At 40.0% G+C, this 16,706-nt stretch overlaps 1 protein-coding gene across 12 annotated transcripts in view; it reads left to right on the top strand.

The window, feature by feature from the left end:
* The window catches only part of LOC126457500 (clavesin-2-like), a 132,644-nt gene that overhangs the window by 15,668 nt on the left and 100,270 nt on the right, over positions 1-16,706 (top strand). For 4 of the 12 annotated variants that reach the window (XM_050093815.1, XM_050093805.1, XM_050093816.1 and 1 more), the window contains 2 exons: positions 8,807-9,032; positions 9,121-11,175. The exons of 2 other annotated variants lie outside the window; for them this stretch is intronic. In XM_050093815.1, coding sequence (XP_049949772.1) covers positions 8,920-9,032; positions 9,121-9,739 — 732 coding nt within the window. In that variant the 5' untranslated portion in view covers positions 8,807-8,919 and the 3' untranslated portion in view covers positions 9,740-11,175. Of the gene's footprint in view, positions 1-1,737; positions 1,873-8,806; positions 9,033-9,120; positions 11,176-14,176; positions 14,390-16,311; positions 16,446-16,706 lie in introns of those variants that run through there. 6 more of the 12 variants (XM_050093808.1, XM_050093817.1, XM_050093813.1 and 3 more) reach the window with 4 other exon arrangements.

Here is a 16,706-nt window from a genome sequence, read left to right as displayed (position 1 = left end):
AGATGAAGAAGCTTGCACAGGATAGAGTAGCATGGAGAACTGCATCAAACCAGTCTCAGGATTGAAGACCACAACAACAAAAACAGCACCAAAAATGGTTCAAATAGCTCTAAGAACATCTGGGGTCATCAGTCCCCTATACTTAGAACTACGTAAACCTAGCAAACCTAAGAACATCACACACATCCATGCCCGAGGCAGGATTCGAACCTGCGGCCGTAGCAGTAGCGCGGTTCCGGACTGACGCGCTTAGAAGCGTTCGGTCACAGCAGCCGGCGAGGGTAGCACAATCGCTTCAGAGTTGATAGTTGGACCATGAGGGAGGACATCAAACAGATTAACTCCTTCAGAGTACCACCTTCGTCGTGACTTGACCGGCTAATGATACGGCTTGGAACTGTTTCTGCGGAAGAGAGTTGGTACGACGCCGCTCCATGGGTTGCCGTTTCGTTTCCGGCTCGAAGAGATGAACCCGTATTTCATCGCATATGACGATATTCGACAAAAAATTGTCACGATCAGCCTCGTAACGCGCAAATTGTACCGCACAGATGGTCCTTCGTTGATCTTTAGTCTTCTGCTAGACTGCGAAGAACACAGCGAGCGCGCACCTTTGAGTGATTCTCGCGTCCGTCGGCCGTCGTAATTTAATATATTATTATTATGTTGATTGTTGCCGACTTACGTGGTGGGCCTTAATAAAAATGATATTTCATTTTATTTTGATTAACAATTAAACGCTTTTGTGAAGTTCTCCCTTTTTTTAACAATATTAATCTTCAGTATAAATTATTTTTTACGTTAATGAATGTAAGACTCGCTGAATCTTAAAACAGGAGCACGTAAGTTGAACAATCGAATAAACTTTTCATATTAATTTCCTCGGCTAGTCAGCTCACTTTAAAGCAAAAAATCTTTAGTTATTAATGACAATTGCGGCGCACATACGCGCGAGAGTATTTTTTTCTTACCTCCGTTGACCATTGCATTGTAGTCGGAGTCCTGGCTCTGGCTCTCGGCTGTTGTACTGAAAGTAAGAATCTTAAAGCTACGTAAGAAACTTCCTGGTAGATTAAAACTATGTGCCGGACCGAGAGTCGAAGTCGGGACCTTTGCCTTTCGCGGGCAAGTGCTCTACAAACTGAGCTACCCAAGCACGACTCACGCCCCGTCCTTACAGCTTTACTTCTGCCAGTACCTCGTCTCCTACCTTCCAAACTTTACAGAAGCTCTCCTGCGAATCTTGCAGAACTAGCACTCCTGAAAGAAAGGATATTGCGCAGACATGGCTTAGCCACAGCCTGTGGGATGTTTCCAGAAAGGCAAAGGTCCCGAGTTCGAGTCTCGGTTCGGCACACAGTTTTAATCTGCCTGGAAGTTTCATATCAGTGCACACTCCGCTGCAGGGTGAAAATCTCATTCTTAAAGCTACGTATTTCCTGCAACTTAGGGCGGCTGTGGAGAAAATTGTATATTATGTTAATAGCGCGGGAGTTTCTCGCTTCCGCTACTTTTTATAAGTTAATATCGCCACATAATGGCGTCGTTGGCTGCATCGGCCGCTGCGATTGTTGCACTGTAAATTACTCGAATGCAGGTTAATTCAAGGAGGGCGGACATGAAATCGGGATTACCTCTTACAAATTAAAAGTTAACAATAATATTAAATCAGTACACGATATGCTTAATTAGTACAAATATGCTTACATTTGCCAGCACTCGCAAGATGTCCGTCTACACACAACCAAGACAAGAGAAGAAGTGAAGACGACTAAAAAATAAACAAAAGAGCGTATCTTATCGTCTCTTTATATGATTTTGTTATATTTTCTTTGCCCTCGAAACTTACACAGAGAAATTATTATTTTACAGGTACATGAGAAAATGTATATTATTCAATTTTTAAATGTCTCTTCTTTATAGATACTGTTTTTAAGTCTTTTCCTATTATTTCACTGGGGACGCTATATTGCCCCCCGAAATGTTTATGTCTTAAAAAATGTTCGTGTTTTTTGACATAAATATTTCCTGTTTCATGTCCACAGTGTCCACACGCAGATTTTTTTCTTTCACAGTCCACGTATGTCACATCGTATGTTTTAGTCATTGTACTTAATAATGTTTGTTGCACACAAAGTAATACAGATGAAGTTATTTACATAACAATATAATATACAATTGGTTACGAATATAATCATGTACAAAAGAAAAGGACATAGAATACAATTGGTTTGACAGTTATGTTATGACCTTTTACATTGGTACATTCATTTTGGCTGCTTCTTTTTGGGGTTGCAGTTTTTGCAGAGTTCAAAGGTATACAATCACGAGTTAGTATGTAATTCTTGAAGTCCCAGGGGTGTCAACCGTTCGCTCTCCATCTGGCGCGGCCGTAGGGAAACCCTGGGAAAAACTTCGGCGGAGCGACAGACTAACTGCTGTGGTTACTTTCACTTAATTCTTTCTGGGATGTCATTGGAGTACAGGATGTGCATACGTTACGAACAATTTTTTTGTTGCACTATGCAAAGAAATGAGATCATTATAACAATTAATATATCGTCGTTATTGATTGCGGTGTCGTTGATGATCTGCGTCGCGACGTCTAGCTCGCGACGGCTCCGTTTGGTGTGTTGGGTGCTCGGCGTTCGCGGCGGCTGCGGAGAGGTCAACGCCCGCTCGACGCCAGCATATCTCTCGCCGTCGTGGAACGCCAGAATCAGCTGATCGGTTGCACGGTTGGCGATGCGTTTCTGTCTCGGCCGGGCGTGGCGGAGTGGGATGATATCCGCCCCCCACGCTTGTTGGCAGGAGTCAGCTCTGCTACGCATCTCCGACGTAGTACATGAAACATAAACGCAACCAACGTAATTTTTCCATCCCGCTGCAGATGGTTGCGCTAGTGGGAAAGAAGCATTTATTAGTGCGGCAGTTGTTGTTAAGTTTTCGCCAGTTTCCGAGTGTCAAGCCAGCATTGTCTTGCAGAATACATAACATGGATCTTCTCCCTTGAATGCAGTTTTGATGCGATACTGTTTCTATTACACGTCAGTTTTTTTTTTTTTTTTGGTAAAATTGTTTGTTTTCGCCGCACTCGCAGGTACTGGTGAGTGTCCCAATACGAGCTTAGCACAAACACTCGCCGTTTCTGCGGTTTTGCAACAGTCCACGCATCGCATTTCTATCTCGCGTTATTGTACTCACTGAAATTAGTCTGTCCCAAAAATGTTGACTGTGGGTTCACTTCACGTTAACAGTTCACATTTATAAGCAAATTCACAGTTTTTCGTGCGTAATATTGGCGTTTGGCGTCTTTACTGCTGTTGAACGTTCAATACTAGCACTTCACTTTCCGTATCACAGTTTCACCTTCACAGTTTTTCACACTGCTTAAAGTAACTGTTCCGATTAATTCACAAACGCTAATGCATTTCATTCGGCCTGAACTGGATTTTGGATCGTGCTGTATTTTACCAGTCTCTCGCACTAATTACCTCGTCCATTTTCCACTAACAGAGTCGTACTTGCCTTCAGACTTTTGACTATACGATTGTATTTCCGTCTTATCTGAGGTAAGTCCCCATGTCATGTCTGCCTATTCACTGTGTACTTGCCCTCCAGAGCCAGGCTCGACTTAACAAAACTTTACCTCTCGCATTATTTTACACGTTTTGTAATCTAGGCCTAGCGTGCAAGTTCCTAGATTAGTGTTAGATTTGTGACTTTTGTTTACACGATAAATTCGTGCAAATCTCTGCTTAGCAGATGGCAATATATTTTAACAGTGCTTTGCGTTAGTCGCGTTTACTGATTTGCTTTGTACCTTGTCCACAACACATGAGGTACCTTGGGTGATGTACACCCTGCACTAATGTTGTTTAGTAAATTATGATTGATCATATTTCAGGATCGGTATAGACATAAATACATGGAATAACATATACACTATAATATTGAATTTAATAAGTTTCATTACTACTACAGTTCAAAAATATTCATGACACACTAATGTAAAATTCTTTCATCATTACATGCTGTTGAATTTTTTTCAAATATTTTTAAAGCATTTTTAAAAATGAAATTTGTAAAATATTCTTTAACCTAAGTTCATTTTTCTTTAAAATGCAATTGCTTAAAAATACTGTTATTCCATAACATCTACAAAATTGAATAGTACTAATCCTGTGTGCCTCATTATCTTTACCAGTTACACAAAAATCTGAACATTTAAACACAGAAAAAAATACACTATAAACTTAACCTACTACTCGCGTATGAAAAGTTGCTCTAATGAGCGAACGACTTTATGTCTTTGTAAGTATTTTTCTTATTTCCTTCGTAACTGCCTCCTTCTTTGACCACGGGATGGTGTAGTTTTCGTGACAGAAAGTATCGTGAGGTACCACTTCTATGTTATATGTGTAGCCCTCGATAACACCGGGTTTTTCCGAAAACACGTTCTCATAATCTGTAAGTAGCTGAGTCAATTCGTTTTGTTGTGCATCAGTCAAACGTTCTGACTCACTGACTTTCATGGCTATCAGTTTCCCTTTTTTCTCTTTGTCTTCAGTAATTAACTCTTTATAATATGCTTGTCTTGAATTTAAGTCAGAATATAAATTCATTACCTGTATTCCTTCGAATATCGACTGAAAGCTCCGGCAATATTTACCGTGCACTTCCCGTGTCCTCAACAATGGCAAAATTACACGTCTACCCTCATTCATACGGGTTACTTCAGAAGGATGTAGGTTGCAGTAGGTACTGGGAGATGAAGAAGCTTGCACAGGATAGAGTAGCATGGAGAGCTGCATCAAACCAGTCTCAGGACTGAAGACCACAACAACAACAACTTCACCGCACAAGAGGTCGATTTTTGCGTCCCTCTGGCGTAAAAATTCCATCCCCAGGTTGCAAGCAACACACGAATAGGAATGAGCTTTTCATTGCTTCATTGCCTACCGTGAACTCGAATTGCACCTGGTGCTTTATGATATGAGATTGTACACCTACTGCACCTGTTACACGACAATTCTTCGCTGGCAATACTGGTAATATATTATTTTGACTCAAGTACTTATAAAAATTTGCACTCATGACATTGGTTGACCCACTGGTATCGACTATTATCTGTATGTATATATCTGCTTGCAATATAGCCTGCACAACACTTTTGTCGGTTCGGTTACATTTCTGCGGCATGTCTACAAGTTCCTTTTCTATTTTTATTCCCTCATTGTATCTCAGCATACAAAGTTTATGGCTGTCATCCGTGAATGTGCCCTCACTACACCATCCTGCAGCCAACAATGGAGAGCGTATTTTGGCTATCTTTAGTTTAACGTATGAGCATTAGTGGGTTGACAGTCGTCTGTCTCTTCCACTAACCTCACATTATGGTTCTGGTTGTTGTTGTTGCTACTGTTGGGTTGGCCGCCCTGCCTCCTCGATGGTGAATTTTGATACTGTGTATGGCTCTGGTCTTGCGGTGGTCGGTTGTAACTTCCTGACATGTTCTGTGATGGACCTGGGTTGGCGTTCCATTGTGGCGCTGTGTTTTGTTGCCACTGTGGTGTCGGTTCATTACAACCACGCCACTGGTTTCGGTTGTTCCGCCATTGCGGATTGCCGTTACCATTATATCCATTAGACACGCGTCCATCATGATGTCTCTTCCGATTTTGACGATTATAACCGTTGCCGTTATAACCATTCCCATTGTTCGTGCCTCGATTCTGTTGCCTGTGCTCTTGCTTATTCCCGTTACCATTTGGTACTAAGTTACTACCGTTTCTGTTGCTGCCATTGTAATCGGCTTTTTGTTGATTACAGCTTTCACGGTTCCACTTGTTTTCGGTTTTCATGTCTTCGATAAATAAGTCAACAGAATCCACTATTTCCATGAATTGTTCTATATCATATTCCGGCACATTGATGAAATATCTTTTAATTTCAGTGGGCAACTTCATTTTAATTAATCTGATTATGTTACGATCGGACATGGGCTCGTCCCAGTACCTGGTTTTGTTTATATATTTTTCAAAATATTTGCATAACGTTCCCACCTTAGGATTGTACATTTCTGGACTGTACAACTGCTTGCGTAGTCTTTCTTGGACGCTATCGGACCAGAATTTTTGCAAGAATGCGCCTTCAAACTGTTTCATCGTTAGACATTTTTCGGACATGTCGGTGGCCCACAGTGCCGCGTCACCTTGAATAAAGGAGACCACGAACTGTATACTTTGTCTTTCCGTCCACGTCCTGGGAAACACATTCCTGAAGCTCTTAATGAATACCACAGGGTGGACATTTTGTTTTTCGCTATTGAAACGTTGGAATGTCCTGTGTTTTATCACATTGTCCTCCTTTTTGCACATTTGATTCCTACCTTCTGTGGCATTCATTACTTCATGATGTGCGCTGCACGGTATCGCATATTGTTCGTGCCCATAATTCACATTAGGTTGCGGTTGCGCACTCGCACCCTGCATACCGTCAGCGTTATTATAGTAATCAGTACGCGGAGTCGGATTCATTATCTGTCCGCCACTGTTTACATTGCTTTCCAACACAGTCTCCGCGCGACCTCCTGTTGCCAATTCGGCAACTCCGTTGTCACACGGGATATGATCAGTGTTAATTCGGCATGTAGTGCGGCAGCGCTAGCGTCAATATTTACACTCGCGGCCGCAGTCGCTTATTCTACAGCTGTTTTTACGTCGCTTTCAATCTTTGCAGATATCTCGCGATCCTTCACTTCTAGCCATTCATAAAATTCTTTTTCGACTTTTTGAGCTTGCACTTCCAAATATGTATCAATACTTTTCGTGCATCTATCTCCACATTATCCACGCGGTTGGTTAAAGTCTGGACATTGTCTTCAAGCCTAGCCTGCGATATCTGTAATTTTTTGCATCTCGCCTTTTTTTGCATCTCGCCTGCTAAACTATACACAATTTCGGATATTTCTTTACAAGCGTCCCGCATCTCGGCAAGTTCGTTTTCGATACTGCCTAGTTTCGTTTCACTTTGCTGCTCTTGCTCTCCGAGCTTTTGCGTAATTTCTTTCCCTTGCTCACTGAGCTTTTGCGTAAATTCTTTCCCTTGCTCATGTAACATTTGAGCCAGTTTTTCGTCTCTTTGTTGCCCTTGCTCATGGAGCTTTTGTGTTAATTTTTTCTCCTGCTCATGTAGCATCTGAGCCAGTTTTTCGTCTCTTTCGTTTCACTCTGTTCTGACATCCTTTCTTCTTCCCTTTCTTTCTGTTCTCTTTGTTGTTCTTGCTCAAAGAGCATCTGAACAAATTTCTGATCTCTCTCCCTATCTCTTTCTTCTAACCTGCGCAGAAATCCTGCAAATGGGTCTGCAATCGGTGAGCATACTGGTGCCCTGCTTAATCTAGCACTCGATTGGCCCCCCTGCCCAGGCAGTGGAGTTGTTATTATATTCCCATTCTGCTGTGGAGCATCATTTACCGTCCACCGATCCTCGGCCCCCGCTCCAGAAATTATGTTATCCGAGGCGGTAGCTTGGGATTCGTTTACGTTTTGCAATTGATCCCCACTTTCATGTTAACAGAATTTTGTTCGTCTGGTACGGATGCTTTAGGTTGTCCTATCCTACCCATGATAAATTCACTTTAAGCCACTGACAAATCTTTAACACTGATACACAAACGAATAATTATCCCCTCCTAAAATAAACATATAAATAAACAAATACACACAATTTAATTTGCACTTTACTTACTATTTTTTCACCGAAGGTATCTCATGTGCATATGGGTTCGATATTCCGCACAGAGCTACACAGGATGCTTGCACATTAGGCCTTACCTTTGTTACTTCTCTTTCTCGTAATCCTTTTTCTTTTCTACACTTTTTCTTCTCCAGATCTCCTCAGGGTATGGTTTTGTTATTGTACATGTAAAAGAATTCATATAGGCATTAATATTTTACACCCATTAGACACATACATAATTACATTAATTACAATAGAATCATATTGATCGGGCCCCAAAGTTGCGGCGCCATTCTCGCGTCCGTCGTAATTTAATATATTATTATTATGTTGATTGTTGCCGACTTACGTGGTGGGCCTTAATAAAAATGGTAGGGTAAACGATCCTATTATTGGCACCCCACCAGTAATTGGCACCCTGCTAAGAAACATTTTGTAATAAAGAAAGTTTTAAGATGGTAGTGCTGTTATAGAAACAGGAGAAGACCTCTGTTTCCGCTTGTTGCGCTGCATTTGTTTCAACGCCTTCTGGGAACTGGTTTGGCGGGAAGCTGACCTGAAGTCGATTGTTGTGAAGTTCCCTGAGCAAGAAAGGATTTTCTAAGAGATAAGTTAAGAAATACTGCCGTATATTAAGTGCTGTAATTGTGTGGACATCTCATATTTCAAAATTATGATACCATGGTTATCAAATACAATCAGTATGGAGTTACTGGAATAAATTGAAACATTCTAACCTCAAAAGTGTAGAAGTTTAAGCTGTGCCAATAACTGGATTTTGAAAAGCCTGTAATTCTAACTATTGGCACCAGGTGCCGACAACTGGTATTTTGCATTGATTCACTTTCATAGTGAAATTCATTTTAATCTTGATAAGAATGGGAAATAAATGTAGCTGTAAAAACAGAAACTTCCAATGATAACTGTAACCAGTAAATGGCACCGTGCCAACAACTAGAAAATTGTGTGCCAATAACTGGAAAATTATGTACCAATGACTGGAAAATTATTAAGCAATAATTGGCATTGATTTTAACATTTTTCTGCATCTCTTTCATTATAGAAGTAAACTGAATGAAATATGGGTCCTAGGCGAAAGATTCATACAGTGAAGAAAGCCTTCAGGAAGCAATCCAAGAAGTAAAGAAAGGCATCTCATTCAAAGCAGCATCCAGAATGTACGGGATTCCCAGATCAACATTACAATTCCAGCTGAGTAATAAATATACCAAAACATCCCATGGGCCAGCGCCTATACTGACCACAGAGGAGGAAAACACCCTTGTTTGGTGAGTATTGCTACCCCTGTAGATTGACTCATTGACAAATTACAAGCTAATTCATTATATCTGACAATATTCTTAATTATCTTTTCAGGTGGATCTTTGAATGTGCTCAGAAGGGATTCCCACGGCGAAAACAAGATATTCAGGCAAGCGTGCGAGAATTTCTTCATAACAGTAAACGTCCTAATCCTTTTAAGGATGACACCCCTGGTAACAAATGGTATTCTGCCTTTTTAAAAAGGCATCCGGAAGTTTCTGAAAGAACACCTGAGGGTGTAACTGCTGCAAGTGCTTGTGTTAGTAAACAAGACGTGAGAGGATGGTTTACGTCCAGAGAAGACCTCCTTAAGGAGGAGAATGTATTTGATGTGCTGTCATGTCCAAGCCGTATTTTCAATGGCGATGAAACTAATTTTGTTCTATGCCCTAAGAAAGATATTGTACTTGCACCCTTGGGCTTTAAAAATATCTATGAAGTAGAGAAAGGTCCAGCCAAAGCTACTCTCACTGTCATGTGCACATTCTCAGCAGATGGAAAGATGTGCCCTCCAATGATAATTTACCCCTATCAGAGAATTCCTACCAAAGTTATCAGCAAGGTTCCTGAAAAGTGGGGCATCGGGAGAAGCGACAATGGATCGATGATATCTGAAGTTTTCTTCGAGTTCATATCTCCTACAACCAGTAATTCTGTTTGTTTATGGTCATAAAACCCATTTAACGTACCACTTGAGCGAGCTGTGTAAAGATCTTAAAATTATTCTGACATCTTTGTATCCCAATTCTACATGAATATTACAGCCTGCTGATGTTGCTGTCTTCAGACCTCTCAAAAGTGAATGGAAGAATGCTGCATTCACATTGCAAACAGACAACGGTGGAAAAGCTATAACTAAAGAGGACTTTGCACCAATCTTGAAAGAAATGATTGAAAAAATGGACCTTGAAAACACAATTAAAAATGGTTTCAGAGCTACCAGGTTGTACCCATGGAACCCAAATAACATTGATTTCTCAAAGTGCTTGGGTAGTAATGTTTCTGACCGTAATAATATTACCAGCAACAGCAGGAAGTCAGAAATCCTGCCTCTTCCATACGACACTTTCGTTCAGGTTGTTGGAGAAGATAAAATAAATGAATTTGAGACTATACAGAATGTGACAGAAAACGCTCATGGAGATTTCTTTCTTCTATATCGGCTATGGAAATGTTATCAAAATGAAAAACAAAAACAGGAACAGAAAGCTACTCAAATCACGCCGGATGCCAACGTGTCCCTTTCTGATGAAAATCTGAACATTTCAAATCCACAACATGCCTCGAGTGAAGAAGCTAGCCAGAGTTCATCAGGAAGAGATGCCACAGAAAATACGCCTATAGTAAATAAAACTCCAACCAAATGTATAAACGAAGTGCTTCTTTGGTCAGAAACGCCAAAAAGGAAAGGAAAGCGACAAGTGGAACGAGTCCCATTTGTTTTAACCTCAAGAAAGTGGAATAACCTGCACGAAGAAAAGGTGAAAATGAGGGAGGATGCCATGAAACAGAAAGAAAAACGAAAGCAGGGAAGAGAAGAGAAGAAAATGAAAAAGCAAGCTACTCAACAAATTAATAAAAAGAAGAAAATGAAGAGAGATACCAGCATTCGGACAGAGCTGACATCCCAAGCTAAGCATTCAGAGGTTGAGAACGCTCCAGCTTCTACAAGTGGTTGCATGAGGACTAAAGAAAAAGAGTTTCATGGAATGTGCTTCAAATGTACAAGAAGTGTTTCTTCCAAGAAGGGATATGAATGTAATAGCTGTAAAAAACTTTTCCACTCTACATGCATACCCAGTGGACATCAAATACATATCCCAGATGATTCAGATGATGATTTCTTTGCATGCCATAATTGTTACGTGGTACATGATAGTGACAATACTGATGCCTTTGATGATGAAAGTGATTTCTCAGAATCGGTGGAATAAATTCTTACTGCTTGCATCACACAAAGGCCTGTGAATAGCAGTTATTCAGGAATAGTACTCACACAAAGGAAAGGACTGAGAACAAACTCAGTTTGGTGTTTCTGTAATTCATTTGTTCTATTTGTATAGAGTGTTATGTAATTTTACTGAATTAATAAATTGATTCTCAGTTTTTCTTTATTTTCTTAATTTTCAACTTCTATTGCATTACCAAGTATTAGAAACAGCTTGTGATAGCTAGTTGTTAGTAATAATATTATTAATAATAAGTAAAGTCGTTATAAATTGGGGGTGCCAATGACTGGTAATGTGCATGCCAACTACTGGAAAATTGTGCCAATAACTGGTAAAATTTTACACATTTTTAAGCAACTTATTTCACATGGAAAATAAAGTATAAAACTTTCGTAATTGTGGTATAATGTTACTTTAATATTCTAGTATGTTTTATGTTAGAATTATACATCAAGCAAGGAAAGTATTGAGGATACATAATTTACCCTACAAACATGTTCTTAAAGTGCCAATAATTGGATGGTTTACCCTATTTCATTTTATTTTGATTTGCAATTAAACGCTTTTGTGAAGTTCTCCCTATTTTTAACAATATTAATCTTCAGTACAAATTATTTTTTACGTTAATGAATGTTAGACTCGCTGAATCTTAAAACATGAGCACACAAGTTGAACAATGGAATAAATTTTTCATATTAATTTCCTCAGCTAGTCAGTTCACTTTAAAGCAAAAAATCTTTAGTTATTAATTACAATTGCTGCCCACACACGCGCGAGAGTATTTTTTCTTACCTCCGTTAACCATTGCATTGTAGTCGGAGTCCTGGCTCTGGCTCTCGGCTGTTGTACTGAAAATAAGAATCTTAAAGCTACGTATTTCCTGCAACTTAGGGTGGCTGTGGAGAAAATTGTATATTATGTTAATAGCGGGCGAGTTTTTCGCTTCCACTAATTTTTATAAGTTAATATCGCCACGTAATGGCGTCGTTGGCTGCGTCGGCCGCTGCGATCGTTGCACTGTAAATTACTCGAATGCAGGTTAATTCAAGGAGGGCGGACACGAAATCTGGATCACCTCTTACAAATTAAAAGTGAACAATAATATTAAATCAGTATGTTATTGTTGTTGTGGTCTTCAGTCCTGAGACTGGTTTGATGCAGCTCTCCATGCTACTCTATCCTGTGCAAGCTTCTTCATCTCCCAGTATCTACTGCAGCTTACATCCTTCTGATTCTGTTTAGTGTATTCATCTCTTGATCTCCCTCTAACATTTTTACCCTCCACGCTGCCCTCCAGTACCAAATTGGTGATCCCTTGATGCCTCAGAACATGTCCTACCAACTGATCCCTTCTTCTAGTCAAGTTGTGCCACAAAGTCCTCTTCTCCCCAATTCTATTCAATACCTCCTCATTAGTTATGTGATGTAACAATCTAATCTTCAGCATTCTTCTGTAGCACCGCATTTCGAAAGCTTCTATTCTCTTCTTGTCCAAACTATTTATCGTACATGTTTCACTTCTATACATGGCTACACTCCATACAAATACTTTCAGAAACGACTTCCTGACACTTAAATCAATATTCGATGTTAACAAATTTCTCTTCTTCAGAAACGCTTTCCTTGCCATTGCCAGTCTACATTTGATAACCTCTCTACTTCGACCATCATCAGTTATTTTGCTCCCCAAATAGCAAAACTCCTTTACTATTTTAAGTGTCTCATTTCCTAATCTAATTCCCTCAGCATCACCCGATTTAATTCGACTACAATCCATTATCCTCGTTTTGCTTTTGTTGATGTTCATCTTATACCCTCCTTTCAAGACACTGTCCATTCCGTTCAACTGCTCTTCCAAGTCTCTCTCTCTGACAGAATTACGTCATCGGCGAACCTCAAAGTTTTTATTTCTTCTCCATGGATTTTAATACCTACTCCGAACTTTTCCTTTGTTTCCTTTATTGCTTGCTCAATATACAGATTGAATAACATCGGGGATAGGCTACAACCCTGTCTCACTCCCTTCCCAACCACTGCTTCCCTTTCATGCCCCTGCTTAATTGGTACAAATATGCCTACATTTGCCAGCACTCGCAAGATGTCCATCTACACGCAACCAAGACAAGGGAAGAAGTGAAGACGACTAAAAAATTAACAAATGAGCGTATCTTGACGTCTCTTTATATCATTTTGTTATATTTCTTTGCCCTCGAAACTTACACAGAGAAATTATTATTTTACGGGTACATGAGAAAAATGAATATTATTCAATTTTTAAATGTCTCTTCTTTATAAATACTGATTTTTAAGTCTTTTCGTATTATTTCAATGGGGACGCTATACGCTCCGACTGGTGGACGAGTGTATCTGCACTACCAGCAGAGACGTGCAGTCGTGCTGCGAGGTGTTTGTTTGTGATTCAGCTGTCACCTCAAATGAGAGTGTTCGCACATTGCTACATTGCAGGAGTCACAGCTGTGGGCAACCGGCCGGCACGTGGGAGATCGGACATGTTAGCGTGGCCTTGTTGCGATAATAGCAGAAGGCTCGCTCAACGACTCACCGTGCTTTCGTTCACAGCGGTGTCTCCTTAGACATTCTCCAAGGGCCTATGAACATCTGCGATGCTTTAGTTTTCCGCCAAAAGAAACTGAATAACAGCTCTCTGCTTGGATTGCACCTCCGTTATAGCCGCTACTTTGAAAGTAACGCTTAGCGCAGCCACCTATCGGAACTCCATGAAACGGGAATATTCCACAACGTCCCACAACAAATTCCGAATTTTTTGAACAGAAATTGCCCGAGAAAAGAATGTGTTTCATTACTTATTGAACGACTCTCTTAAGTGGTAATATATGGATTTGGATTACCAGTTCCTCCATTTGCTTTGCAATCGAAGAAAAAGTTGGTTGCAATCGGGGGACTGAAGCTAATTTTAAATATGTATCTGCTACAATACATAGTAGGTAAAAATTTTAAAGCCTAAAGTGTGTATGTGTATATATTACTATATGTAATGCCCGACATCTACAATAGTTTATCTGACGACGTCCTCTCTATCTCGCTGTTGCTTTCATAGAATCAGTTCAGTGAGTTCGCGCAGGGAGAGCCTGAGAGAAGACACACAGATTCGTTAAGTGTATACCAAATGGAAATCACGAAACGACGCCGTTGCTTGAGATAAACTGCTCGTACAATGAGGCCATAATTCAAAGACGGCTACGTATAGCTCATCAGTATTCCAGCGGACGGCTGCCTACTGAACGCGTCATTCTGCGCATGCGTAAACTGCTGCCTCAGCAGCATTGGAGATAATTTGTGTCGCCGTGGTCAGTGTTGCTTCTCTTACTGATAGCACGACAGTCTGTTAACAGGTACGTCCGACTTGTGTGTGTGCGTGTGTTTGTTTGTCTTTCTTTTTTAGATAGATTTATCGAAGTTCTCGAGGTAAATTTTAACTATAACTCCTAAGAAAAGCACAGCTTGATTCTTATTGCGGCACCTCCCGCCGGAGGTTCGAATCCTCCCTCGGGCATGGATATGTGTGTTGTCCTTAGCGTAAGTTAGTTTAAGTAGTGTGTAAGTCTAGGGACCGATAACCGCAGCAGTTTGGTCCCTCAGGAATTCACACATATTTTTACATTTCGATTCTTACTGCACTTGTCGTATACTTGCTTCATGTCGAAATTACCATCTGCCATAAACTTATAGTACTGGCTACGAAATCGTATTAAAATTACAGTATCCGACAATGTTACCTAGGCCTCCCCTGCTAACATACTACTCTCAGGTATTAACTTCTATTTTTTCGAGTCTCATAGCTCATTTGATTAATAAGAGTGGATACTGAATTGTACTATGTCTATCAACAGCCGCGCGGGGTAGCCGCGCGGTCTGGGGCGCATTTTCACGGTCCGTGCGGCTCCCCCCGTCGGAGGTTCGAGTCCTCCCTCGGGCATGGGTGTGTCTTGTCCATAGCGTAAGTTAGTTTAAGTTAGATTAAGTAGTGTGTAGGCTTAGGGACCGATGACCTCAGCAGTTTGGACCCATAAGACCTTATCACGAATTTTTCTATCAATAGTTGCAAAATTGAATGCCACTCGAAATAGCTAAGCACTAAAGCGATTTGAGTGAGTTTCAGTTTAAAATTAGGATCACAATGTATTTGCCTAATTACACTGTGTCTGATATAAAAGGAAAGAAAGTTGCATCCATAACTTCTTCGGTCATGCTTCATAATGGAGCATTACGACGATCAAACGAAGCTTTGTGCTCGTAAGATGTACTTTTTCTCGCGGAGTATGTAAAGATATAAAATCTAGGACCGTCAAATTCCTGCAAAAGTATCAAAGAAATGTGCTAAAGTTGAACGGTATGGCGTTCCTAATCGACTCCGTCATTATGTGTAGCCTTGCTACTAAGAAGAAACGTATTTGATCTTGTCCCTACTTTATACGACATAGACACAGAATTAGCTACGGCTGTTGTAAGTGGTACTATATGTAGAGTGAAAATCAATAACTGTCTAAGCGTCAAAAGAATCATTCCGAATTATTCAGTATCTTTTTTTTTGGGCAAAAGTATTTCGATGAAAAAATCTCAACAATATTTTTTATTTATTGTCTACAGTAAGAATCACACTACTGTAAAAATGTTTTAAGTTCCCTTCGTTTTATCAATGAAAATAAATATTTTATTGTGAAAAACGCATAAATCGCTAAATGCCGTACAGGTATCGGCAAAAACGAGGTAAGTGCGAATGAAAGAAATTTCAAACATTTATTAGTTTTGTTAATAATAAACATTATACAGATAGAGTATCCTGTGATGAAATTATTTTTAACTCTTCCGTTTTTTATAGAGCACAAAGCAATTTTAATCGATTAACTGGCCGAAAAATGTTCTATTAGCTAGTTTCAAACACGGCAGCATCTGTTGCGAATCCCTTTTCTTTTCACCTGACTATTTGTTTTTACATTGTTGTGTCGCTAAAATAAATTCTTCATTATGTCAGTGGTAATCCTTTTTTTGAGAATCTTGTAGGTGCTCCAGTCTTCAAATTCGTTAAACACAGTTCTCATCTTGACGACACCAGGTGCATTTTTTTTCACTCGAATCCAACAACATTTGGAAATATTTATTTTCGTTGTGTTAATATATGTATCGACTGTCGCAAATAGATTATTAGGCATCGCATTCTCCATAAGTTTTACAATCTGCTTAGGTACTTGGCACTCTGACATTTTTTCAGCTTCTTACGTCTTTCAATCTGGGCAAAAGCTCTGTCACTCGCTACAAAAAATTAGCCAGCTACGAGCATCTGGTATTTAGTCACACTGCACTGAAGGTCACATGCCTCAGCATGCCAATTTGTCTACCAAAATTTGCTTTCATTCCAGGATCTCTCCGCCCCATGGGCGGACGATCCAGGTAAGGGAAATATTTACCAGCCCCACAAACTAACGTTCCTGAACTCTCCCAATTGTGCCTCACAGGCGGATAACCCAGCTTATTCTTTCAGTTCTTTCACATGACATGTTTAGTTACCTTAGAGCGCTGCAGCTTACCTAATGTTTCAGTGCGTCTGCTTAGAAGAATTTGGAGTAAATAACATTGTTCATAAAATCACAACCACGAACTTACTTGTTTTTAAGTAAAGTTTCAGTTCGTGTCAGTATGGTTATCTTTGTT

The sequence above is a fragment of the Schistocerca serialis genome, chromosome 2 (genome assembly GCF_023864345.2).
Source record: "Schistocerca serialis cubense isolate TAMUIC-IGC-003099 chromosome 2, iqSchSeri2.2, whole genome shotgun sequence".
In the NCBI taxonomy this organism is placed as follows: Eukaryota; Metazoa; Arthropoda; class Insecta; order Orthoptera; family Acrididae; genus Schistocerca; species Schistocerca serialis.
This window is presented reverse-complemented; position numbering and strand designations above follow the sequence as displayed.